The sequence below is a fragment of the Oryza brachyantha genome, chromosome 11 (assembly GCF_000231095.2).
Source record: "Oryza brachyantha chromosome 11, ObraRS2, whole genome shotgun sequence".
NCBI lineage: Eukaryota > Viridiplantae > Streptophyta > Magnoliopsida > Poales > Poaceae > Oryza > Oryza brachyantha.
This window is the reverse complement of record NC_023173.2, coordinates 9,900,306-9,926,676: the sequence shown is the minus strand read 5'-3', so window position 1 is coordinate 9,926,676 and position 26,371 is coordinate 9,900,306. Positions and strand designations below refer to the sequence as shown.

At 42.1% G+C, this 26,371-nt stretch overlaps 1 protein-coding gene across 1 annotated transcript; it reads right to left on the bottom strand.

Annotated features, from left to right (window-relative positions):
- Window positions 1–284: 284 nt before the first annotated feature.
- Window positions 285–2,845, bottom strand: LOC102722623 (transcription factor BHLH089-like). The gene is made up of 7 exons (XM_015842166.2): window positions 2,105–2,845; window positions 1,821–2,024; window positions 1,672–1,737; window positions 1,500–1,568; window positions 1,331–1,402; window positions 998–1,231; window positions 285–874 (listed from the first exon to the last, which is right to left on the bottom strand). The coding sequence occupies exons 1-7, from the start codon at window positions 2,708–2,710 to the stop codon at window positions 797–799; spliced, it is 1,329 nt and encodes a 442-aa protein (XP_015697652.2). The 5' UTR covers window positions 2,711–2,845; the 3' UTR covers window positions 285–796.
- Window positions 2,846–26,371: the final 23,526 nt, after the last annotated feature.

The following is a 26,371-nucleotide window of genomic DNA, read 5'->3' as shown; positions in this document are numbered from 1 at the left end:
CACAAGCACAAGGCACGTAACAGCACAAGCAGTAGCAGCAACCAACCTAGGCTGTGTTCGGTAAGAATGGAGAGGGGTTAGTTGTCATGCACAAAAAACGTAATAATAGATTAGTGCATGATTAATTAATAACTATTAAAAAATATGAAAATAGATTAATATGATTTTTTAAAACAAGTTTCCTATAAAAAATTTCGTAAAAAATATACCGTTTAGTAGTTCGGAAAACGACCGGACTTAGACATCTTACGGGCAGTACCAAACGTGGCCCTAATGCAAGAAACTTCTCTCAAATTATATATATAATCTCAAGTTGAGGTCTAGGAACAGTTACATTCCACTACAACATTACATTGTCTTTCGTGAGATCGATGAAAATTTCTTAGAGCAAATCAAGAAAAACAAAAGATTGATCTTTTTTTTTCTTTTTTCTGCCTTTGCCTTCGCCTTTACCTTCACCTTCGCCGTGCTACATGTCCTTCGGCCGAGACAATGGACATGGCCAAGTAAGGCAATGAGGTCATTTCCCCAGCCTTCTCCTTATCCCATTCCTTCCCCTACATTGAAGGTTGGGGGAAGGGAAGGATTCTATGTACAATCATGGAGGGATGATCCAATGATTGGAGAGGTAGCTCAAAAACCCAACCCCCGGCTTCGTGTTAAGTGGCTCCATGCACCCGACATGCCTCCCCCGGATGATCGTCTCCTGCCTTGATTGGTGAAACTGATTTGTTTCCGAATCAACTCCAGAGACCAACGCCATGATTGGGGGGCTCTCGACTCGGCTCATCCCCTATCATGCAGCATTGCCTCTGAACCCCATCTGAACCACGCTCTGCAGGTCGTCCTCCCACATCTGCATGCAGCTCCCTGCCTGAAACACCAAGGAGAATTCAGCAACAGTTCCTGCGTTCTACGATCGATCATGACGAATTCCTGGAATCATGACGAAAATCTTTTGCATGATGAGTACAGTTTGAGTTTTTTTTTTTTTTACCTGTGAATTAGCACTGTGAAACGCATCCAGTGATGATGGAGCTGGGATTCCATGGCTTGCAAACGTCGGCGCCATTTCGAAGCCTTTGGTGCTTGCCACCACGCTCTGCATTGCCGTCCCTTGCGAGGGCGAGTAGCCGATCGCCGCCGGGGTTGCGCATTCCGGTGAGTAGGACAGCGGTGGCTGCGGTGGTGGCAGCGACAACGGCGCCGGCAAGCTGGGCTCGCTGGGCTGCTGAAGAGAAAAATTCAGAGATGTATGGTATAAGTGGCAGAACAAGAATATTTGGTGGTCACCTAACGAAATGTCACAACGAAATTCGAGATGAATTACATCTTTTGGGAGGAAATTGTCGACGTCGAAATCCAGCTGTGGGTTGACAGTGGAAAGCTTCATTGACAAGAACTGTTGGGACAGTAGATAATATTTGCTCAAATTAGGAAAAATTGGGAGGGGAATCGAATGAAATTACGGTGAAAATTCAGAGATCGTGGCTACCCACCTCCACCTGCCGTTGCAACGACTGGACGTAGTTTATGATCTCGTCAAGCATCACCGCCTTGCCTGTCACCTGTGTTTAAGTAAATAAATTCGAAAAAAATTAGTTGTGATGGTGTAAAAAGATGGATTTACCTGTGTGAATTTTCAAATTTTGTTGGGTGAATTTTGCAAACCTTGTTGCAGCCAGGCACGAGGTCTTGAAGCAGCTTCATGCGCTCGCTGATCTTTTCTCTCCTCACCTGGAGGTGAACAACGGCGGCAATGGCGTCAGCAACCGCGGGAATGGGAGGAGGAAAGTGCAATCGGCGCCGGCGGCGCTTACCCGCTCGGCGAGGCTGTGGCTGTCGGTGGCCTGGCCGCGGCGGGCGCGCACGTGGATGTAGTCCTTGGGCGGCTCGACGGCGACGTCCTTCCCCTTGCCATTGCCGGCGTGTCCGGCCTCGCCGGCGAGTGGTTTCGTGTCCTGGTTTGCCGTGGCGTCAGCGGAGAGCTTGCATTTCTTGGCCTTCTTCTCCGGCTCCGGCAACTGAGGAAAATTGACCGTTGTTACGGGCTGGTTGGGCGTTGCGGTTCCGGTGGCGAAACAGAGCAAGAGCAGAGGAGTACCTTTGTCAAGGCCGTCGCCGTCGCTCCGTCCTTCCCTTTGCCCTTGGCGCCGGGCGCCTTCCGCTTCCGGCAGGGAGCGTCGCTGCTCGACCCATCGCTCGCCGGCACTTGCTGGACGCCGCCGCCGTCCGCCGGCGCAGGCTCCGCGAGGAGGGAATGGCTGCTCGCCACGCGCGAGAGCTTCCCGCCGCTAGGCCCGACACCGGCCGCCGCCAGGCACGACATCCGCGCGGCGCGCTCCGCGACCATGGAGTCCGCCGCGGCGAGCAGAGACGGCGCGGGCCTGCTCGCCGGGGAGCTCACCGGCGAGCCGTAGCACGACGCGTACCGCGACGACGGCGGCGACGGCACCCCGCCCCCGCCGAGCCCGCCGCCGCACACGCTGCCGAGCCGGCTCGCCAGCTCCTCCATGAGCGCGCCCTCGTGCACGTCGCCGCCGCGCCCGGTGGTGGCGGGCGACGACACGAGCGAGCTCAGCGCCGACTCGTCCTCCCACCCTCCTGACATGAGCTGGGCCTGCAGCGCGGCGGCGTCGAACGGCAGCGGCAGCGGCCACGGCGCCTGCAGCGCGTGGAAGCCTCCTCCGAGGAAGCCGTCGTGCGCCATCGATCCGCGCGCGCGGAGAGGAGAGAGTGAGACCTGCCTCGAGATGGCGCGTGCGTGCGTTCGTGGTGGCGGCGCGAGGACGGCAAGAAAAAGAAAGGCGGGAAGTGCGCGTCGCGGCGCGGACACGAAGTGGGGGGGTTGCGCTGGGTGCGGTATGTCTGTCTGTTAGAGAGATGAAATATAAGAGGGAGGGGAGGGAGGGAAGGACAGTGCAAAGAAAAGGGCAGGGCAGATGCTCAATATGGGTTTGTGATGGACATATGCATTGCTTGGTTCGTTTTGAACTTTTTTTTCCTGTGAAGGTGGGAGAGAGATGTTTCTCAGTGAGGAAACTAGAGAGAGAGAGGGTTTTGTTAGTTACTAGAAAAAATATCCGTGCGTTGCACTAGATAAAGTTAATTTTGATGGTCTATATTAAAATAAGTTTTAAAAATAAATTATACGCCAAGTCGGGAATGTAAATATAGTTAATGTGTAATTGGTTTGACAAACAAACACTAAACCCTGTTATGATATTTTCAATCAAGTTATATAACTCCTGCTCCGTATTTTTATTTGATGCAACCAAATTAAAATATTGTATGTAGAGAAAAACATAAAGAAATTTCAGTTTGTGTAAAAACATTAAAAACTAAATTTTAGATTATGTAGAAAAATAAAAAAAATTAGATACTACTGAAAACTAAACTTTAAATTCAGAAAATTTATTCCATCGGAAGCTTTCGTGCAGCCAAACAGATGATAGGTTAAATGCAAGTGACTTGCTTTCTTGGAGTCTCCTTCACATAAACTTTTATAATAGTGTGTGTATATATACGCATGCACTCTCCATAAACCGAACCTTTTCTACACAACATTTCTTTTTTCACTCGTGTGTGATACTTAAAAAAATATTTCCCCTTATTGTAAAAAAAATATGGAAACGAAAAATGAAATATTTACTATGTGATATCAAAACCATCTCAATTTTTTTATCTACCCTATAGTGCACAAACATGATTTACTCCTCGTCATCAACGTGTGACACGTCCAACGGCCTAAATACATCTTCGTTGAAATGAGCGGCCCAGATCAGCGTGTGATACACGCCCTCCACCCCCTATCTCCTATAATTATACATGAAAGTGCATCTAGCCCCTAAACAAAGTTTTAGATAATAAAGTACATCTGACCCCAAAACGAAGTTTTGGATGATTAATGACAATGTTAGCCAAGCATGTGTGCGCTAATGAGTTGTGATTATAGAGAAGTCTAAGGGATCAATTCGATTGAAGAAATGCGGACTAATTTCATGCATGTGTGACTTGGAGTGACGGTTCCATGACGACGAAGGGGCTCGAAGAAGTTTTTATTTTTTGTTTTGAGTCATAGGAACTCCGTCCTATTAGAGGGGTCACCAGAAGCTCAGCATGCATCCAAGAGTAGTTAGGTTTGAGTCTAAGTCAAGTGGTGGCTCGCTGCTATTTTTCACAAGCAGCAAGGACCGGACGGTTTGGGATCCAAGCCGGACAGTCCGGTGGCAGGATGGTCCGGCCCCTAGTCAAAGTGAGTGAGTTAAGTGTTGGTCGGACGGTCCGGCCACCTAGCCGGACAGTCCGGTTAGATTTTTCTTTTCCAACGGCTAAGTGACGTCTGCCAGCCTATATAAGGCCCCCTTGAGATCTAGCCGTTGGTTAGGCTTTCTGTTCGAATTCTCTGGTTGCTATGGCAAGTTTAGCACCTCTCAAGCCTCCCACTGACCCAAAACACTTCCTAGAGAGATTAATCGTTGGATCATGTTTTAGGGAGAGTGTTTAGGTTAGTGAGTGATAGAGTGTTCGTTCTTGGGCGTTGATGGATGTATGCGGAGTCAAGGTGGTCTATTACTCTCGGAGATTGATCTCCTAGACGGATAGGCGTCGCCCACGAGCCTCCGATTCTTGTGGATCGCCCAGGAGCAACTTGTGAAGGTTGTTGTCTAACCTCTGCAAGGAAATAGGTAAGATTGATAGTGGATTCTTGTGCTTTCTCATAGAAGGCTACAGGGTAGAGCGGATTGCAACCTAGGGCTGGGCAAACCCCCTTGATCTTGACCTTGGTGGTCAACCGAAGGGGTTGCTAGTCCTTAGGTGTGAATTCGGAGACATGTGTTGGCCTTGTGGGAGGAAGCCAACAGAGGGAAAGGATCGAGAGAGATCCCGCTCATACGAGCGCCTCAACGGAGAGTTGGATCAAATGATCCAAACTTTGGGATAAATCTCTCGTGCCTTTGTTTTTGTGATTTCTATGTTCTGTTTGTTCCTGCGATGTTTCTGCTTTTATATTCCACACACAATCACATCACATTCTCAGGAACATCACCGAAAAAGCAGACTGTCACGTTTGCATTTTTCACTGACCGGATGGTCCAGTGTTCTAACCAGGACGGGCCGGCTAGAGCTCTCGACCTAACCCGAGAGTGCCGACCGGACGGCCCGGCCCTTACTAACCTCTACGATTTGAAAGATTTTTTAGGACACCTATTCACCCCCTCTAGGCTGTCTCTCTGGGACTTCAATTGGTATGAGAGCCTATTCTTCTAAAAAGGCCTAAAAGCTTGAAGTGATCCGAGATAGTAGACAAGACTAGCGACGTTTCTAACAACCATAAAGATGAAGATGGTGGAGAAGGATCTACTAAAAAGGGAGCTTCTATTGAGTTTGACTACTTTGAACTCAATACTTCGTGTTCTAACATTTGTATCTCTTTCGGCCGTGTACCTTACTTTGATGGTACTCAGTATGGGGGCATGGAAACACAAAATGAGACTTCATTTAATCTCTTTGCATCCAAGTGTTTGGAAAGTTATGTGCACAGGAGTGAAGGATATGCCGGAAGATGAAGAAGATCTCACTCCGGCACAAGAGCTTCTCATCCACCGCAATGCTCGAGCGGCGAGCGTGATTCTCAACTCTTTGAGCCCGGAGGAATTCAACAAGGTTGATCAACTAGATGAGGCCAAGGAGATTTGGGACACACTCTGCATTGCTCATGAAGGATCAAGAGGGGTTCGAGAATCCAAGATCGAACTTCTTGAAGGAAAGCTTGGGAGGTTCGTGATGGAGGATGATGAAACACCTCAAGAGATGTATGACTGAATGATGGTCATTGTGAACAAGATCTGTGGCCTTGGAAGTGAAGACGTGATGGATCATGTGGTGGTGAAGCGCTTGCTCCGGGCCATCTCACCAAGGAACCCTACCTTGGTGACTTTGATCCGTGAGTCAAGCGGTTTCAAGAGAATGACTCCAAGTGACGTGCTCTCAAGGATCATCTCGCATGAACTCTTGGAGGAAGAAGCCAAGGAAGTCAAGAAGTATGTCACCAATGTCGCCCAAGCCAAGAACAAGGAGGTTGTATTCAAGGCAAAGAAGAGTAGCTCCAAGCTTCAAGGAAAGAGCTTAAGTGACTCGGAGAGTGAGGATGAAGAACTCGCTCTCTTGGTCCAAATATTAAAGAAATTCCTCCGCTAGAAGAGCTATGGGAGAAAGGATGAGGATCGATACAAGAGGCAATCAAAGAAAGCATGCTATGAGTGCAAGGAGTTTGGGCAGTTTATGGCGGATTGTCCTAAGCTCGCTAAGAACAACGAGGGCAAGAACAAGACCAAGTACTTCAAGAGAAGGCCCGGGAGAGCTCACATTGGTGAAGAGTGGTTCTCAAGAGACAATGGGAGCGACAAAGAAGAGGAGCCCAAGTCAAGCAACTCCAAGAGCAAAGGCGTCGCTACCGTGGCTATATCTTCATCAAGCACGGAGCGACTCTTCACCAACTTGAGCGACGATGACAACGACCATACGCCGTTGTGCCTCATGGCGCAAGGGCGCAAGGTATATCTTGCTCCTAAGCATCGTGTTGATTCTAGTGATGATGATGATATAGACCATGATGATGATGATGCTATGCTTAGAAATTTTAGCAAGCCCGCTCTCATTCATATTGCTAAACTGATGAAAGTGCTAGAGGAGAAGGAAGGCTCTCTTGAGAGGCAACAGGATCTCCTTATTCAAGAGAGGATGAAAAATGACTCTCTTGAAAAGGTCCTGGCCGAAAAAGATGAGAAGTTGGTTGATTTGTCTAAGGAACTCATGCTAGCAAATCAAACCATAACCAATCTTAAGGATGTCAATGAAATTCTTGAAAAAACTATTGTTTCCATGAATGTGAGGCACAATGGTCTTGAGAATGAAATTGACAATCTTAAGCACAACCTCTCCAATTCGAAGGACAACATAATAGTCAATACCATTCTTGATTGTGAGAAATGCAAAACTATTGACTTGAGTGTTGTTGAGACTAACAATGCAGCTCTCAAGGAGTTGAATAAGGAGAATGAGAGGTTGGAGACCTTGGTAAAGTTTGGATGCATGCGAACTTACCAATCCAAGGATGCCCTCTTCAAGACAATCACCTCTTATAACAACAAGGATAATAGGGATCTTGGCTATTCCCCCGACTCAAATGCAATCCCAAAAAGAGTAATGGTTAATGGTAAACCATGTGTGGCATTTGTGAAGGAAGGGGAGTCAACTGCTGAAGAGGACGCAAAAATTAGCCCTGAGAACAGACAGTCCGATCAGGGCCGGATAGTCCTCCCTGAGCCCTCTGTTCAACAAAGAAGCTAGGACGGATGATCTGGTCCGGCCCGGACGGTTCGGTTCGGTCCCTCTGTTCAATAGAGAGGGCAGACCAGACAGTCTGGTCTGGGTCGGTCAGTCCGGTCAGACTTCTCAGTCTAGTAGAAAGGTCCGGCCGGACGGTCCGGTCCTGAGGACCGGACGGTCCGACCTGAGCTGTCTGCCTGGCAAAGAGTACCAGCCAGACAGTTTGGCCCTAGGGGCTAGACAGTCCGACCCCAGCAGGGCAGAAAGGCTGACTGTGAGCTCTCCTCAATTCATGAGGATCCAGCTCGAACCAGGCTTATCTATGGCTCTCATGTGATTATGAAGAACAACCATGGACATGTGGTTGCTATCTTCATTGGATCAAATCAAGAGAAGCGAAGGCCAAACATATGGATCCCAAAGGAGTCGATCACTATTGTTAAGGGACCCAAACTTATACAAGTTTGGGTACCTAAATTGCATGCTTGACCTGTCTCTTGTAGGCATACTCCTCCGGTGGCTCAAGTTGGGTGATCGATAGCGGATGCACAAACCATATGACCGGAGAAAGGAGTATGTTTACCTCACTCGACGAGAATGGAGGAAATTGCGACAACATGATCTTTGGAGATGACAATAAACGAAAGGTAATGGGCCTAGCTAAAATTGCAATCTCCAAAGACGGATGATCCGGTCCGGCCGGTCCGGTCCCTCTGTTCAACAGAGAGGGCAGACCAGACAGTCCAGTCTGGGTCGGTCAGTCCGGTCAGACTTCTCGGTCTAATAGAAAGGTCCGGTCGGACGGTCCGGAGGACTGAACGGTCCGACCTGAGCTGTCTGCCTGGCAGAGAGTACCAGCCAGACAGTCTGGCCCTAGGGCCCGGACAGTCCGAGCTCAGCAGGGCAGAAAGGCTGACTGTGAGCTTTCCTCAATTCATGAGGATCCAGCTCGAACCAGGCTTATCTCTTTCTCTCATGTGATCTTGAAGAACAACCATGGACATGTGGTTGCTATCTTCATTAGATCAAATCAAGAGAAGCGAGGGCCAAACATATGGATCCCAAAGGAGTTGATCACTATTGTTAAGTGACCCAAACTTATACAAGTTTGGATACCTAAATTGCATGCTTGACCTGTCTCTTGTAGGCATACTCCTCCGGTGGCTCAAGTTGGGTGATTGATAGCGGATGCACAAACTATATGACCGGAGAAAGGAGTATGTTTACCTCACTCGACGAGAATGGAGGAAATTGCGACGACATGATCTTTGGAGATGACAATAAACGAAAGGTAATGGGCCTAGGTAAAATTGCAATCTCCAAAGACAACTCACTCTCAAATGTCTTTCTCATTGAGTCCCTTAGTTACAATCTACTTTTGGTTTCTCAATTGTATAAGCTTGGATTTAATTGACTCTTCACCGATATAGATGTTACCGTCTTTAGGAGAGATGATAAATAGGAGGTGTTTAAGGGAAGATTAAAGGGGGATCTCTATCTTGTCGACTTCGACAATGATAGAGTTAACTCTGAATCTTGCTTAATCGCCAAATCGACTCTTGGATGGCTTTGGCATCATCGACTTGGCCACTTCAGGAATAGAAATTTGTCAAATCTTCTAAATGAGGAGCACATTCTTGGCTTATCTAATGTCACTTTTGAGAAAGACCGAGTTTGTAGTGCTTGTCAAGCGGGAAAGCAAGTTGGAACCTTCCACCCCACAAAGAACATCATGACGACTACAAGACCGTTGGAGTTATTGCACGTGGACCTCTTTGGACCAATAACTTATCTAAGCTTGGGAGGTAACAAACACGGTCTAGTAATTGTTGATGACTTTTCTCGTTTCACTTGGATTTTCTTTCTCTATGACAAGAGCGTAACTCAAGAAATCTTCAAGAAATTTGCCAAGAGAGCGCAAAATGAGTTTGAAGTGAAGATAAAAAGAGTTCGGAGTGATAACGGAGGAGAATTCAAGAATACCCAAGTTGAAAAGTTTCTTGATGAAGAGAAAATCAAGCACGAGTTCTCTGTTCCATATGATCCCCCTCAAAATGGGATTGTGGAGAGAAAGAACTGGACTCTTATTGAGATGGCTCGGACAATGCTTGATGAGTACAAGACTCCGGATGTCTTTTGGGCCGATGCCGTCAACATCGCGTGCCACTCCCTCAACTGTCTATACCTCCACAAGCTCCTCAAGAAAACTACATATGAACTTCTAATCGGTAAAAAGCCAAACGTGTCCTACTTTCGTGTCTTTGGTTGCAAATGTTTCATTCTTAGCAAAAGGCCTAGATCTTCTAAGTTTGCATCCAAAGTAGATGAAGGTTTCTTGTTAGGATATGAAGCAAACGCACGTGCCTATCGAGTCTTCAACAAAACCACCGATATTGTTGAAGTCTTAAGGGATGTTATGTTTGATGAGACTAATGGCTCTCAAGTAGAGCAAGTTGAAGTGAATGATGCAGAAATTGGAATCTCACGGGAGGATATAGACAACAAGGCCGTTGGAGATGTAAGACCCTGGGAGGTTGAGGGGGAGCAAGAGCAAGAACAAGACGTTCAACAAGAATCCACAACCCAAGATGACCCCGTACAAGTTGATGATGATGGTGGCAATAAAGACTTTGGGGATGGGATTGATGTCGTGGGTGCATGTGAGCAAGAATCGGCTACGGCCCCCACGGTGCACTATCCTTAAATTCATCAAACAGTACAAAGGGATCACCCGGTGAACAACATCCTTGGTGATATGAGAAAAGGGGTAACGATTCGATCCCGAATTGCAAGTTTTTGTGAAAATTACTTGTTTGTCTCATCTTTGGAGCCAGTGAAAGTGGAAGACGCACTTGGAGACCCGGATTGGGTAATGGCCATGCAAGAAGAGCTCAACAACTTCAAGAGAAATGAAGTGTGGTCTCTCGTGGAAAGGCCCAAGAAAAATGTCATCGGGACCAAGTGGGTCTTCCGGAACAAGCAAGATGAGCATGGGGTCGTCACAAGAAATAAAGCACGGTTTGTGGCCCAAGGTTTCATTCAAGTCGAAGGACTTGACTTCGGTAAAACCTTTGCATCGGTTGCCCGCCTTGAGTCCATTCACATTCTATTAGCTTATGCCGCTAACAATGATTTTAAGTTATACCAAATGGATATCAAGAACGCCTTTCTCAATGGACCAATCTCCGAATTGGTATACGTGGAGCAACCGTTGGGCTTCGAGGATCCAAAGCACCCCTACCACGTCTACAAGCTCCACAAGGCTCTATATGGGCTCAAGCAAGCACCAAGGGCATGGTATGAATGTCTTCACGATTTCCTAACCAAGAACGGTTTCGAAATCGGGAAGACTGATATTACTCTCTTCACCAAGAAACTTAAGAATGATTTGTTTGTATGCCAAATTTATGTCGACGACATAATATTTGGCTCAACTAATGTTTCATTTAGTGAAGAGTTTAGTAGGATCATGACCAAAAGGTTCGAGATGTCCATGATGGGAGAATTGAAGTTCTTCCTCGCCTTGCAAGTAAGGCAACTCAAGGATGACACGTTCATTTCGCAAACAAAGTATCTGAAAGATGTCCTCAAGAAGTTTGACATGGACGGCGCCAAACCCATCAAGATGCCAATGCCTATAAATAGACACCCCGACCTCAATGTTAATGGTAAGGAGGTAGACACCAAGGTATATCGCTCAATCATCGGCTCTCTCCTTTACCTTTGCGCATCTAGGCCTGACATAATACTTAGTGTATGCATGTGTGCTCACTTTCAAGCTGCTCCAAAAGAGTGTCATTTGGTGGCCATTAAGAGAATCCTAAGGTATTTAGTGCACACTCCAAACCTAGGGCTTTGGTATCCGAAAGGGTGCAATTTTAAGTTGGTAGGCTACTCCGACTCGGATTACGCCGGGTGTAAGGTTGATAGAAAAAGTACCACAGGGACTTGTCAATTCCTTGGGCGGTATCTAGTCTCATGGTGATCCAAGAATCAAAATTCCATAGCCTTATCCACCGCCGAAGCCGAATACATAGCTGCCGGTGCGTGTTGTGTCCTACTCCTATGGATGAAACAAACCCTCCAAGATTTTGGATACACCATGACTAGGATCACCCTCCTTTGTGACAATGAGAGTGCTATCAAAATAGCCAACAACCCAGTCCAACACTCAAGAACCAAACATATCGATATCCGACACCATTTCTTGAGGGACTATGAAACCAAACGAGACATTTCCCTAACCCATGTGAGAACCGAACATCAACTAGCCGCAATCTTCACCAAGCCCTTAGATGAGAAAATGTTTTGTGAGTTGAGAAATGAACTAAATATCTTGGATTCTCGCAACATTGCATGAAAATCGGCTTAACTTTTCAATAGTTAAGTCAATTTCATACACATGTTAGAACAACATGAGTCTTCGTATTTTTAGAGGTCAATTCTTAAATAGAATTGGTCTTAAATACCAGGAGTAAGGCTCAAACATTCCCAAACAAAATTTCAAAATCCTTGTTTTCTAACTTGGTTGCGAAAATTGTTGTTTGCTTTGCGAAAACTTGATTTCTAGATTGCGAATATGGTTTTTGACTTGAGAATCATAGTTTTGTACTGATTGCTTGATCTGATTCTCAGGTTGAATAGCCAAAATTTCTTAGAGTCAGTTTTGCTTCAGCCTCATTTACTTCCACTAGAGTCCAATTTGGACCGGACAGTCCGTTCCTAGCCGTACAGTCCGGCCGGTGACTTCCTTAACTGCTCCCAAGCCGAACAGAGAGAGGAAATCTCTTTCATTTCCTCTCTCCCTCAAATCCTAACTCCCTCTCACCCCATAGAGGCGATTTTGAGTTTGCACCGTCGAAAAGGCTTCGGATTCCACGTTTTTCACTAGATTGGTGGTGAGGAACTCGCCCCTAAACGCGGATTCGACGCTCCCCAACTCTAGGTATTGGTTTCAATCTCTTCCTAGGGTTTTCACCTTGTTTTAGCCCGATCTCTAAATCTGTTAGGTTGTAGCATCTTTCGACCATAGAAAACCACTTAATTAGATGTCTAGTTTACCAATCTACTGACTAAAAACACATGCACAACAACCTGTTCAAACCCGGACAGTCCACTGTTCTAAGCCGGATGGTCCGGCCGGACCTCTTAGTCTGGCAAAGAACTTGGACCGGACGGTCCAGCCCCCTGGTCGGACGGTCCGGGTAAGCTTCTCTAAACAGACAGTGAGCTTCGACCGGACTTCCTGTATATGACCAGACTGTCTGACCCACAGACTGTCAATGTATCCCTTGGCTCCATCTTCCACCATAAATTCAATTCTTTCATGATTTTTTATTCTTGCACTTTATGTCCTCAGTCATGGCTTCAGAGAAGAGACAAAAGACTCGTCAGGAGCTCTCTACAGAGACAAACAGTGAGGAATCCCCTCCGGTTGAGTTGCCAATTGGGAAAATAACAAAAGGAAAGAAAGTGGCAACCAAGGGGGGAGGCAAGCGGGCTGCCATCCGCGAGCGCACCACGGGGATTGTGATTGCATCTCCATCACCTCCCCGCACTCGCAGTCAGGCTGGGCGAGAGACCGCTTCCCCTGTCTCTCCCCCACTTGCCCGCAATAATAGCAAGAAAGGCAAGCAAACAAAGAAATCGAAGAAGTCAAAGAAGCAGAAAGAGAAGGATGCAGCTGGTAGTAGTTCCTCTTCACCTTCCCGTCGAGAGTCGAGCGGCCACCCCCTTGAGCTAAGAATGAGAAAAGTTATAATGCACTATGATCAGTTCGAGACCCCTAGAAAAAGTGTGGATTATCTGAGGTGCATGGGTAAAACAAGGGTTGATCGCTTGAAGGCTCCAGAGCAACAATACCTGTGTGAAGCGGATTATCGCTTCAAGACTCAAGTCAAAGTGGGTTGGTACAATTCAGTGTTTCTTGGCAGTACCAATTCCTTGACAGAGAAGAAGTGGATAGACTGGGACTATCTACAGTCCTCTAGCAATCCAGAGACTAAGCAAGTGATCAAGATGTGCGTCGATAAGGATGTCGGTGGCATCATGTGCTTAGAGAAGGATTGGAATGAGGAATTGATTGGACAGTTCTTTGCCACTGTGTTCTTTGAGGAAATAGAGGATGGCACTGAGCAGTAGATAAGGTGGTTGACTGAAGGAGAGGAATATACTATGACCATGTCTCAATTTGCTGCTATTTTGGGACTCGATGCGCTTGATCTGAACAAGCCCAGCATTCATGCAGAGTCTCCAGTGTCTTCAGAGGTGGTCCGCACCTTGTATGTGGATCGGATGCTGGTTGGGGCACTTGGCTCGACTAAGGGGCTCCTCCCACATTACGATCCGCTACTCAAGCTTCTGAAGACCACAATTTCGCCCAAGAGCAGCGACAAGACAACACTTACCTCCCGACACCACACCTTGCTGTTGCGCATGAGGGAAAATGCAACAAGGTGAGTTAGGGCCTAAACATGAAGACCACACCTTGATGTTGCCCAAGACTAGCGCATCCTCCTCTCGCCTTGCTCCGGCTGACAGTGATGAAGACACCGAGGAGAGTGATGAGGAGTTTGAGGTGCCTGTTGTAGAGTCATCTGAGGAGGCCGCTTCTGATGAGGCCGAGGCAACAGAGGATGAGGCAGAGGCACAGGCTGAGGGGGAGCCAGAGCAGCAAGCGGAGCAGCCGATAGAGCAGGAGGCCCCAGAGCCTCAGCTTTCAGGTGGTCATACTACTCAGCAGGAGTTTGTGTTTGGTGCGCCTCAGATGGAAGAACCAGCTCAGCCAGAGGTTGCTGCAGAGGCAGAGGCCACTGAGAGTGATGGGATCCAGACAGAGGACAAGACTGCGAGCGTCAACTTTGGCGCCACTGAGACCATACCATCAGATCAGGATTGACCATCTCATTCCCCTGCTTGCTCCCTTTTCTGGTGTATTGATGCCAAAGTGGGAGAAGTTGCAGAATTGAGAGGGGTCAAAATTCTCCGTTTCTGAGTCTGTGTCGGCCGGACCGTCCGCCCTGAAGCCGGACAGTCTGGCCTCTCTATTCTATCTGCTAAACTTTTGTGTTGCTGGGTTGTAATGACCGTTAGGCTAGTCTGCACCTTTAATTTCCGGCACCCTGATGTGTGATGATTGCATGAACTCTGTGTGTTTATGTAGTTCTAGTTGAATCTTCATGCATATTTGTGTATCGATGTTGGTATACATCTAGGGGGAGTTAGAATTATTATATCTCTGTATATATACTGTTTATTTTGTCATGCGTTGACTAGTATTGTCATCAATCACCAAAAAGGGGAGATTGAAAGTGCATGTAGCCCCTGAACAAAGTTTTAGATGATTAATGACAATGTTAGCCAAGCATGTGTGCGCTAATGAGTTGTGATTGCAGAGAAGTTTAAGGGATCAATTCGATTGAAGAAATACGCGACTAATTTGATGCATATGTGACCCAGAGCAATGGTTCCATGACGACGAAGGGGCTCGAAGAAGCTTTTATTTTTTGTTTTGAGTCATAGGAACTCCATACTATTAAGAGGGGTCATCAGAAGCTCGGCATGCATCCAAGAGTAGTTAGGTTTGAGTCTAAGTCGAGGCTCGTTGCAATTTTTCACAATCAGCAGGGACCAGACGATCCGGGATCCTAGCCGAACAGTCCGGTGGAAGGACGGTCCAGACCTTGGTCCATCCCCCTCTCAAAGTGAGTGAGTTAAGTGTTGGCCGGACGGTCCGGTTAGGTTTCTTTTCCAACGGGTAAGTGATGTCTGCCAGCCTATATAAGGCCCCCTGAGATCTAGCCGTTGGTAAGGCTTTCTGTTCGAATTCTCTGGTTGATAGAGCAAGTTTAGCACCTCTCAAGCCTCCCCACTAACCCAAAACACTCCACAGAGAGATTAATCGCCGGATCATGTCTTAGGGAGAGTGTTTAGGTTAATGAGTGATAGAGTATTCGCTCTTGGGCGTTGATGGATGCATGCGGAGTCAAGGTGGTCTATTACTCTTGGAGATTGATCTCCTAAACGGATAGGCATCGCCCATAAGCCTTTTATTCTTGTGGATCGCCCGGGAGCAAGTTGTGAAGGTTGTTGCCTAACCTCCACAAGGAAATAGGTATGATTGATAGTGGATTCTTGTGCTTTCTTATAGAAGGCTGCAGGGTAGAGCGGATTGCAATCTAGGGCTAGGCAAGCTGTCTTGATCTTGACCTTAGTGGTCGATCAAAGGGGTTGCTAGTCCTTAGGTGTGAATTCGGAGACCCGTGTTGGCCTTGTGGGAGGAAGCGAGGAGAGGGAAAGGATCGAGAGAGATCCTACTCGTAGGAGCGCCTCAACGGAGAGTAGGATCGGAAGATCCGAACTTTAGGATAAATCTCTCGTGCCTTCGTTTGTGTGATTTCTGTGTTCTGTTTGTTCCTGCGATGTTTCTGCTTTTATATTCCACACACAATCACATCACGTTCTCAGGAACATCACCGAAAAAGTAGACTATCAAGTTTGCATTTTTCACTGACCGGACGGTCCGGTGTTCTAACCCGAGTGTTCTCGGCCCAACCCGACAGTGCCAACCGGATGGTCTAGCCCTTACTAACCGCTACGATTTGAAAGATTTTTGAGGACATCTATTCACCCTCCCTCTAGGCTGTCGCTCTGGGACTTTGTAGAGTTTAAATCTTATGTTAACATCAGATAATGTGAATAAATTATTAAATTAAATATATCCTTGCAATATGTCAACTTGAAACAAATTAGTGTATTAATTTGTGGTCGTAATTTTTCTAAAGTTAACATATGAACATGGTTTTACAAGTTTTGTAGTTACTGTTCAAACTAGAAAACTCTTAATTCTTTACAACGTGGTCCAACCTATAATTAATTATGCAAAACTATAACAAGTGCTATTTTTTCAGTGTTTGGTTTATATATGATTGCGTCAGAAAAATTATAATATCTTATTTACATTCTTAAATTGGGCGTAGCGTTAGCACGGGTGTATTTTAGTTTTATTAAGTTCTCTTTTCAAATAAAAGTGATTATAAATTTTTCAACCATCTACACGCAATTGTATATATGGAAAAAATCATTGGTAAACTTTCTACATAAATAAAATATTTCTATTCATAAACATAATATTTCATTCATCAAATTTTCAGATAATATCCATAAACTTTACATATAGATAAAATATTATAGTCATAAACTTTATGCACAGGTACTCATGAACCTACATAAATAAAATATTTATATGTGAAAATATTTTTGCTCGTCAACTTTATATAACAGTACAAAACCATACATGGGTAAACCCTCTCGACCCTAAAATCACACTAATAATAATTTATTTAGGTGACAAAATTTACAAACATATTGACGCTGAGTCGCAGCTACCCATGCAATCAAGCAAGACTGGGGATCGAACAGGTAACATCAAGCTGATACTGCCTCCTCTTCACCACCGGGATACGAAACCAATTCCGTCTTTTTTTCATGCGTGAGTCCCATTTAGTATAACCGCGTGGGTCCGAACCAACGGAAATGTTATTCTCTTTTATGCTGAAAAATGCATGGGTTTACAAATTGTAATAGATTGTAATGGGATCGCGTCGAATCACTCGAATTCCATTGGTTTTCAATTGATTTTTAGTCAAAATTTCCTAAACCTTACTTAATTTGCCAACTTGCATACGAGAAACCATGAACTTCAATATCCTGATGAATGTATGGTATGTGCATTTGCAATAACGTTTTTATAAAAGCTCGAATTTAAACTTTAGAGATTTTGAAAATACGGCTCATTCAATGCCGTTATGTGAGATGAAATTAATATGATTTCAATTTCTAGATTAAGTTGATGTTCAACAAATATGTAATCTATCAACCTTGTACTACAAAAGTATTATTGCACGTTACATGGATTGGAAAATATAGCCTTGCCAAAAAAGAAAGGATTTCTTGAAGCTGTCTGGAGAATTGAGATCATCATAATCTAACCTGATGCCCAGATTATTTACCCTTTTTTTATTTTATTTTTTTTATTTAATCCACACAGAAATTATAGAAAGTTCTATTGTCTTGTTTCATGTGGACATGATTTTTAGTAACCTTTCATCAAATTCTGGTTCAGTTTGATTTATTGTCTCAAGTAATCTAATGCGCCATTTGTGCAACAAAAGTTCTGTTTTGATTGAACGTGTGAATGAAAATTTCATGTTACAATCAAACCCATTTGAGTCGTTTGGCAAATTATAGACAGTATGTAATATTAGAAATGTATTTAACTCAGTTTGTTTTTGTTCATGCAAACATCCATTAAATGTGCATGCTTAAATTTCATTTGCGTACAAGTGCTTTATTCCGAGATAATTGTATATATTTCAATAACTTACATCCACTCCATTCTTCTTTGCATGCCCATCTGTTAACCCTATTACATTAATGCGATTACATGTGCGGAGACACAATTAATTAAGAGGTGATTACGATCGACCGTCTCTCAGTTTGAAGTGTTTCATTTTGAATTAAATGCGATTGATATGGCAAGAGACATTAGGAAAGTGATAATGTTGAATTTGAACATGCATTTGTTGTTAGGTGAATGTGATATTTGTCAAATTGATAGTGCAACTTATGCTGGATTGAAAGTGATCGATTTCAATTTACAAGCAGGTGCCATTTGCATCAATTGAAATTGACTATAAAGTTTTATTCGTGACATTAATTTGCCCATATGTTGATGTGGTTTTGGTTTCAATCAATCCATAAATTGAAAACTGATTTTTTTTTCTTCCCTTTAATCAAAGGCAGTTTTGGTTGGGTTCAAAGTGAATTTTCCTACACGGGGAGGGGTAAACAACCTTCTGAAATGGAATGGCCGTTGCCTTTTGAAGTACATTGCTTTATACTAGAACAATTATTTTTTCAGGAGAATTACAACCATGTTTTTCAAAGTGAAAGCTACTCCCCACGTCCCAACTCCCAAAATAAGTGACCATCTTGGTTAAAATGTTTGTCCCAAACTGAGTGATTACTTTGAGACTTAAAATGAAGAAAACCAGATTAAATAGGGACATGCACAATTACTACACATCTTTCTATCAATAAAAGAGTAAATAGGTTGAGCATCAAGGTCATTTTATTCGAGTACTAATCTATCTGAAATTAGTTAAACTACTCTTATTTTGGAGGGGGAACTAACATTTTCTTTGAAAGAAATTGTAAGCTATAATCAAATAAACTTGATACAGCCAATTAATAGTCTTAACTTAATCCCCTAAAGCTTACTAGTTGGCCGGTCCTTTGCCATGAACGCAAAGCAAGAAACTGCAAAGGCCAGAGCAGCTAAATTGTCCATTCCAAATGGTAGCTCCGGGCTCCCCATTAAGCTGAGCCAAGCCCAACCGAAGGCAACAAACAGCAAAAGCAATCTCCATTAGGTGACTCGGATCTGAACAACCATTCATATGCATGGATGCATGCACACAACACAACACAAACCCTTGCTCCTACACTAACTAATATTGCAGTATTGCGAGGCGCCAACCATCGATTGATCCATCCAGGTCTGCTGGTCCAAATGGTCCAATGATGCTGCAGGCTCTGGAAGATGTTGTTTGTGTGTTATCATCCATGGCAGATTTTTGCCTGATTTGTGTTTATACTTTTAAAAAAGATTTGGTTGACTAGATGGCGATATGTCAGTAGCCACTGATCGATGTGATATGCTGTTCGGCTGAGCAAGATTTTGCTTGAACAGATAATACTCGTGTACCTGTCAGCAGCGGCCGATCTGGACCGTCAGAATTTTTGTTTGTCTGTCGAAATTGTCCACTCATCAGTACTGGATAACATCCCCTGGCATTATTGCTTCTGCCACGGTTGTTCCTGGTCTGACAAGTTATATATTACTGGCTCCGATCCGTTTCAAGTCATCTTTAGTTTTGGTTTGTTCTAAGTCAAACAGATTTAAGTTTGACAAAAAAAATCAAAAATAGCATAGTAACATCTACAATATCAGATTAGTTTTACTAAATTCACCGTATATTCGTTTTGTGTTGCAGATGTTACTATATTTTTATATAAAGTTGCTTAAATTTAATAAGGCTTGAACCATACATGAGCTTATGTTGTTCAAAACAAACTAGATGATTGCTCTATTTTCTTCACAAAAGCAACGAGTGCATCTGCATTTGTCACCAAGAAATTGAACCATACGTGAGCTTATTTTGTTCAAAACAAACTAGATGATTTCTCTATTGTCTTGAGAAAAGAAACTAGTGAATCTGCATTTGTCAACAAGAAATTGAACAGTAGATGAGCTTATTTTGATCAAAATAAATGCGTCCCCTTTTTTATTGATAAAACAATTCAATTTTCCCTTAGGAGGATCGTTCCAATAATTACACGATTTTTATTCGTAAATTCTGAAAAGTCGGTAATCTTGAAACTTTTTAGCGTCAAATTAGCCATTTCGATCAGAAGACAAAATACGACGACAAAACTAAAGGACTAATTCCAATTCACGCAAACATGTGAAATTCTACTGTTTAACTCAGGTTGCAGATTACTTGAACAGACAAAAAATAAAATTTTGGACACAGTAAAATAAAAGGTTGAGAGGACAAAGCGAGTCCTGTCCAGGATGAGTTCATTGCCGAGAAAAACTGCAATACACTCCAGTCAATTATAACGCCTTCTGAAATTTACCACCTAATTAATTTACATGTCTTTCACTATTTGCACCAAGGATTTTGAATTCGTTCGTTGTATGCGAGCGATTCCGCCGTCTATCTACCGCTGACCTGCTGTGGTGAAAGTTGATCTACGACTCTCCCTAAACACTAAGCTCTCCGCTGAGCGCCGTCCCAATCTCTTCTGCAGATACATGCGATGGGAGAAAAACATAGCGTCGCCTCTCTCAATGCTGGTTTAGTATTTGCATGGAAATATAAATGCATGAGCGCTTACTTGTATGCTTTGGTGCTCTAACCATGATATTCGGGTTTAACCTTTTTATTTGAAGTCCTATGTGTACGTGAGCCCGCTCAGCCTGTAGAGTGGACTAAAGAGCGTATTGGAGACTTGGTATTATAATTGGATTAGGATATGAAGCTCCTTCATTGGAACATGGTCTACACTGAAGGATGTTTGGACCCTCTGACATGTAACTAGTAAGATATCATGGCAGTGATTATGAATACTAGATTAGCCTTTTACATAATACAACAAAAAGTAATTGAATATTATACAAACATAGTCCGTTTATATTGTACATTGTACTATAATAAAATTTTGGAGATATGTTGTTACAGCGGTGGTAGGGCCGCTTAGAGCCGACGATGTTGTACGCGACTGTAGTGGCTATAGTAGTGGCGACGCGGTAGATGATACGGAGCAGCATACAGACGATTTCAACATATATATGTTTTTAAAGAATTCATAAGCTTGATAATTTTTCTTGTGAAAGATGTCTTTCTTGAGTAGAAAATTTTTGCAGGTGTGAGAATCGAGTAGCAAATTTGAAATAGGTTTGTTACAATACTTGAGAAAATATCTCAAGATAGTACACTTATCTTGAGGTACCATAAATTTTTATTACTTTTGCATGATGGTAAAAAAGAAAAACTCAATTTCAAAAGGCTTACCCATTAATTGTCTTATAATGGAACATTTTCGGCGATTTGAAGAATGGCAATTAAGAGTACCACATATATATATGCGAAAGTAAATTGAAAGAGCAGCGCCGATTAATCGATTCCATACCACTAGCCATCCATTATCCTGATAATAATAAACCAGGTACGTCTCCGAGTGGTTTTTAGAATACTACCGGCCGGGAGCATTGAGGGTAAGTAAGTACTCTATATATGTAACCAGCAGCCCATATGATTAACACAGGTACGTACACTGTACGTCCTCCTCTAAAGTAATCACACTTCTAAATCCCAAAAAGATGAAGCGAAAGTAAGCTCTCAAAGCTGTGGTTGCAGACATGATGGAGAGTATCAACTTCGAGCCTAGCCCCAAACCTTTATGATTATAAAGTACTACTACTACTTCTACTCACTAACAAGGTACGTACGTGCATAGTCACCTAACTCTACACCAGTCCGTGTTAATTAAACGATATTAGGCCGCATTCGGCTCATCCTTTCCTTATCCCAGATTCCCTCGTTTATCACACACGCGCTTCGAAAACTGCTAAATGGTGTATTTTTTAAGATTTTATTTTATAGAAAAATTATATTAAAAAATCATATTAATCTATTTTACAATTTTTATAATTAATTATTAATTAATTATATACTAATTTATTATTATATTTTTCGCTCTAAATAACTAACCCTTCTTCCCATTCTTGCGAAAGCGGCCTTAGTGTGCGTGGTTCTCTCTATCTTTCTGTGTGTCCAGAGGTGATTATCTTAGTTAATCATCGCCCTGTCACCTTTGGCTTTTGCAGTTGACAGCCACATGGTCGAGGAGGTCGGCGCCGGTTAAGGACCAGTTAGTTCGTGGCGTCGACGTAATGCCGCTGCCTGCCATTATTTGCGAGAAGTTGAATGGTTAATTCGGTGTCCATGATGTCCTTGCTTGGGGGCAAAAATGGAGAGGGAAACGGTGTCCATGACCAGCCAACCTATGGCAGGTGAGAGACAGGGCCTTAATTATTAATTTGGTGGTAGAATTGAAATTATGTGACCATGGGTGTTGTGTTTCTCTTTTGCTTCGTGGGCTAGAGCTTTTTAAGTTTAGTCACAACATGTTGCTATTGTCAGTTTTCAACTTGATAATAAGAATAATGAAACTGGTACCTTGGAACATCAGTTATTCCGTTCAAACAATACAGTACACTATGGTCATTTTGAAGCTTGGCTACACTCCTATCGCCGGTATAAAAATCTCGACCATAATTTTATGGTTATACTGCTACGAGAAAAAAAAATTCAAAAACAATAGTAGCTGATGTCATAACATAAATATATCGAATCTATTAAAACAATAAATTGCTTAAATTAATTCTAATTCTTTTGTAAAACACTTATCGGCTTAAAGCTATACTAACTTTGCCGATGGCACATTTTGCCTGAGGTAAAAGCAAGGCAATGTGAGACTCACTTAATTATTAATAATTTAGTTTTAACTAAGCTGGCACGAAGCGAAAGTGCTTGTTGTAGGAAGGTGGGGTTCAACCTTCAAACCAACACCTAATCTATAACTTCCACTAAGACATCTATTGAATCCTGGGGTCTTCACATTACTGTCCACTAGTGACTGCCTACATCTTTTTAATCATAGGAACACTACTTTGAATCGGTGATTCCCAGATAAATTTATATCAACCAGAGGGCGGTGTTTCCGGTAGACTTTTATCTAGCAATCATTAGTGTCAAACAAATTAACAAACTTTGCCCTTGGTAAGGATCTGATTAGTGCCCTAGATTTATTACCTTATAGGTCTGTCCTTCACACAAGAAGTTTTTTATTTTTATTTTTTCTGTTGTTGAGAAGTTGAGATGCACACATAAAGCTTTAGTTAGTGCTCAGTAACATGGGTATTAATTTTAGGTTAGTTGCCTTTACATATGGATGTAAAAGTGAACTAATGGTGAGGTAGAAGCCAGCTAGGAGTTATGTGACTAAGGAATGCTTTGTGATGAGATTCAACCTTTTTATTATTAGGGCCCTGGATTAGACTATTTTAAGCTTGGATGGGGAACAAAGCAAGGTTAAAGGATATACTTTGGTGCTTGGGACAATCATTGCAACAATTTCCGGTCCACGCCGGTTAACCCGGGCCTGGTCGGCTCGTTTATTGCAAACTCTTTTTTTTAATGAAATGCAGTTTAATATATAATTTTGTTACAAGGGTGTCAACATTTCAGGTAGCTGGAACAGATTTTACACTGCATTATTATTTGTTAGAAAAAATCCTTTCTTTAGATAAAATATTGACAATATATATATTCCATTACTCTAATCTTAAAAATATAAAATTAAATCAAATAAACTTACAGCCCATAAAATCAACAATATTACATGAAAAAAATCAAACATAGGTAAAGTAAAGTAAAACCATATATAACAATGAAATAACAATTAAAATTAAATTAAATTAAATTACACCTACACTAAACCTCAAGAACAAGGTTGCGGGCCAGTATATTTTCTATAGGTTCCGGAGCCCACCGATATAATAATGAATTTATTCGATGGTAGGGAAACTTACAGACCACGATTGAACTTTTTTTATGGTCATTTTTCTGTCGTGTATTTGTACGGGTGCATCTATATAAAGAATTAGATGATATCGTGCGCTTTGTTATGGGATATATGTATGAATGTATGTTAAATATGTTAAAATATGTATTGAAATATTATAGAAATAGTAAGAGCATGGTAATTTGATATTATTGCATATTAATTTTTTAAATCTAATAAATTATATATGATGTACCATGAATAACTAAACTTATAATAGTCGCTATTGAATTATGACATGTCATGTTTATATGTTGAGCTTATACATAAGCTTTAAATATTATAGTTGCTAGTAGATGATGACATGACATGTTTGCATATTGAGCTTTATAGCTAATGGGTAAGAACTATATACGATATATAGGAAGTATAGATTCTTCTGACGGGAAAACATATTTGAGTCGACAGCCCTCCTCCCAAGTTTGGCAGTCACATGGTCTCCTTTGATTTTTGTTCGTGCTGGGCATGAATATCTTAAGTAAAATTATTTTGCCTAATTACTTATGACACTTCTTTAAAAAGAAACAGCGGTAATGGATAGTAAATTTCACATCACCATCAACACCCTATTTAATTGACCCCAAAAAAAACAGTAGAGCACCCCAGGGCTTGTATGCCAAGCCCTCATGTTAACTCTCTGTTTTCTTATACGAAGAAAACAAAAACTTTGTTTCCAATTGTTGGGCGAATGCATCAATAATAAATATGAGGACTAATTAAGAGATAATATATGAAAATATTATAATAATAAATTAATGATAATTATCTTTAATTAAAATATCATTGCAACCTACGAGTAGTTTCAAACAATATTCATGCCAACTTGCCTTGGCACTGCGAGTAATGGTCAAATCATTGCCAACTCACGACTTATAACGTTATTACCGCAACGGACGACCAGCCTGGCCAAAAATTCAGAATTAACTTACGGTGGAGCTAATTTTAATTTTAACAAAACAATTATTTAACGATGTTAATTTTTTTATATATGTTTGAGTAAGATAAATAGCCAAATGTAAATTCGAAATTCAGTAACATCAAATAAAAAACAATAGTACCTCTAGTGAAACAGAGTGTAACTAGTTTATAAATAAAATGAGACATATAAAACAAAAGGTACTCCGTAGATAAGGTTGTTCCTTCTCTCATATTATAATTGTCAATGCCTTGTAGTCAACTCAATCAGGTATAATTTTATACATTTCATGAACGGACTTGTCAATATGTTGAATGCACGTACCAAAGCATGAATACTCATGAGTCGTGACCTCAAGTAAACAAAGAGCAACATGCAAGGTCCAAATAAACCTCATCTTTTCCAACACATAAGCACACAACCTAGTCAATTGGCGTATTTCTTATCTTTTGTTCACAAAATAAACAATTGAATGGCGATCATTAACGAAATTTATTCCTGAAGAAAAAGGCTAGCAAGCTGTATTTGATAGGACTACCTGACAACTATTTCCGCGTTCTCATGATACGAGGAATTCTGCCGTATATACAAAATTTAATTATGCAGTAAATTATAAGTCAAGTCAAGAAATATTAGTTTGGGAAATAAAATTGTACAAGGCTTAGTATGTGGAGAATAAAATAATAGAAAAGTTGATTGGTAGGGAATAAAGTTGTACAAAAGTGGATAAATGGATAATAAACTACCGCTTTGGGATTCTAATATTATTTATATTTTGGGGCAAATTTGAAAGCCAAAATCCTTTATATTATGGGATGAAAAAAAGGTAATACTCCGACCATTTTTAAATATATATACTCGTGTTTTCCTAAAATTACACTTATTGTCCATGATCGCCACAAAAGGACATGGGTATTGATGATGTTCCACATAACCCACTCTTTTCTTCGTAATAGATATATGAATGCATGATTTATATTATAAAATAATAGATGGATATATGCTGAAATATATTGGAATGATGTGAATCATGATTTAGCATACTTGTAAGTTAATGCACAGTATTTAATAAATTATAAAAGATCATGGTCGTATACGGAGCTTTAATATAATGCAAGAGGATGATAGCATAGTATGCATGTTTGCATGTCAAGTTTTAGCGTGTAAGTGGGCTGTAACTTATACAGAAGAAGGCAATACATACTAAAACAAAGAACAATAAAAGAAACTATCGAGGCTTTGCCAACGATTAATTTTTAGAGGATTTTGTTATTATTACTCCAGACGATCGACATGCATGTTTTGGTATATCTACAGGCAAATCAACTTGAGGAGAAAGGAAACGTACGCAGCAACTGAAGAATGGCCAGCTTGCTTAAAGCCCAGCAGTCCACAGACCTCAGTCCGCGGGCCGTTTCTGGCCAAGCCCATTGACTGCAGGTGGTCCGGCCCATCGTCGTGAACACAAGAGAAAAAATGTTTGCGAAGTTGATCGTCACAATGATTTCTGAACGAAGGGTATTTGGAAAACTAAGCAAAAAAAAGCCGAAATAAAGTAAGAAAAAAGGCAAAACCTTGAACCCATGAACCAAATGACAAATAAAGGAAAAAAGTGGCAAAGGAATTAGACGACCGATAAAAAAATTATTAAGATATTTAATTACTGAAATAAAAACAGTTTTTAGAAATATAAATAAAGCTTGAAATAAGTGAAAATATACACCGGCCATTTTTTAACTGTAATAAAAAATTAAACATAAAAATTATGAAGTAACAATTCATCGGGTATTTTATCTTCTTATGTGATGTAGGATACACAATTTGAAACCACAGTTTATCAATCAAACGTTTAAATAACACAAAGAATAA

What these genes read in the sequence shown, in the direction of transcription:
- LOC102722623 (XM_015842166.2), bottom strand. Translation starts at nt 2,710, where the DNA reads ATGGCGCACGACGGCTTCCTCGGAGGAGGCTTCCACGCGCTGCAGGCG. An exon ending in CGGCGACGGCCTTGACAAAG is followed by an intron (nt 2,025 to 2,104) that starts GTACTCCTCTGC and finishes AATTTTCCTCAG; the next exon opens with TTGCCGGAGCCGGAGAAGAA. An exon ending in GCCACAGCCTCGCCGAGCGG is followed by an intron (nt 1,738 to 1,820) that starts GTAAGCGCCGCC and finishes GTTCACCTCCAG; the next exon opens with GTGAGGAGAGAAAAGATCAG.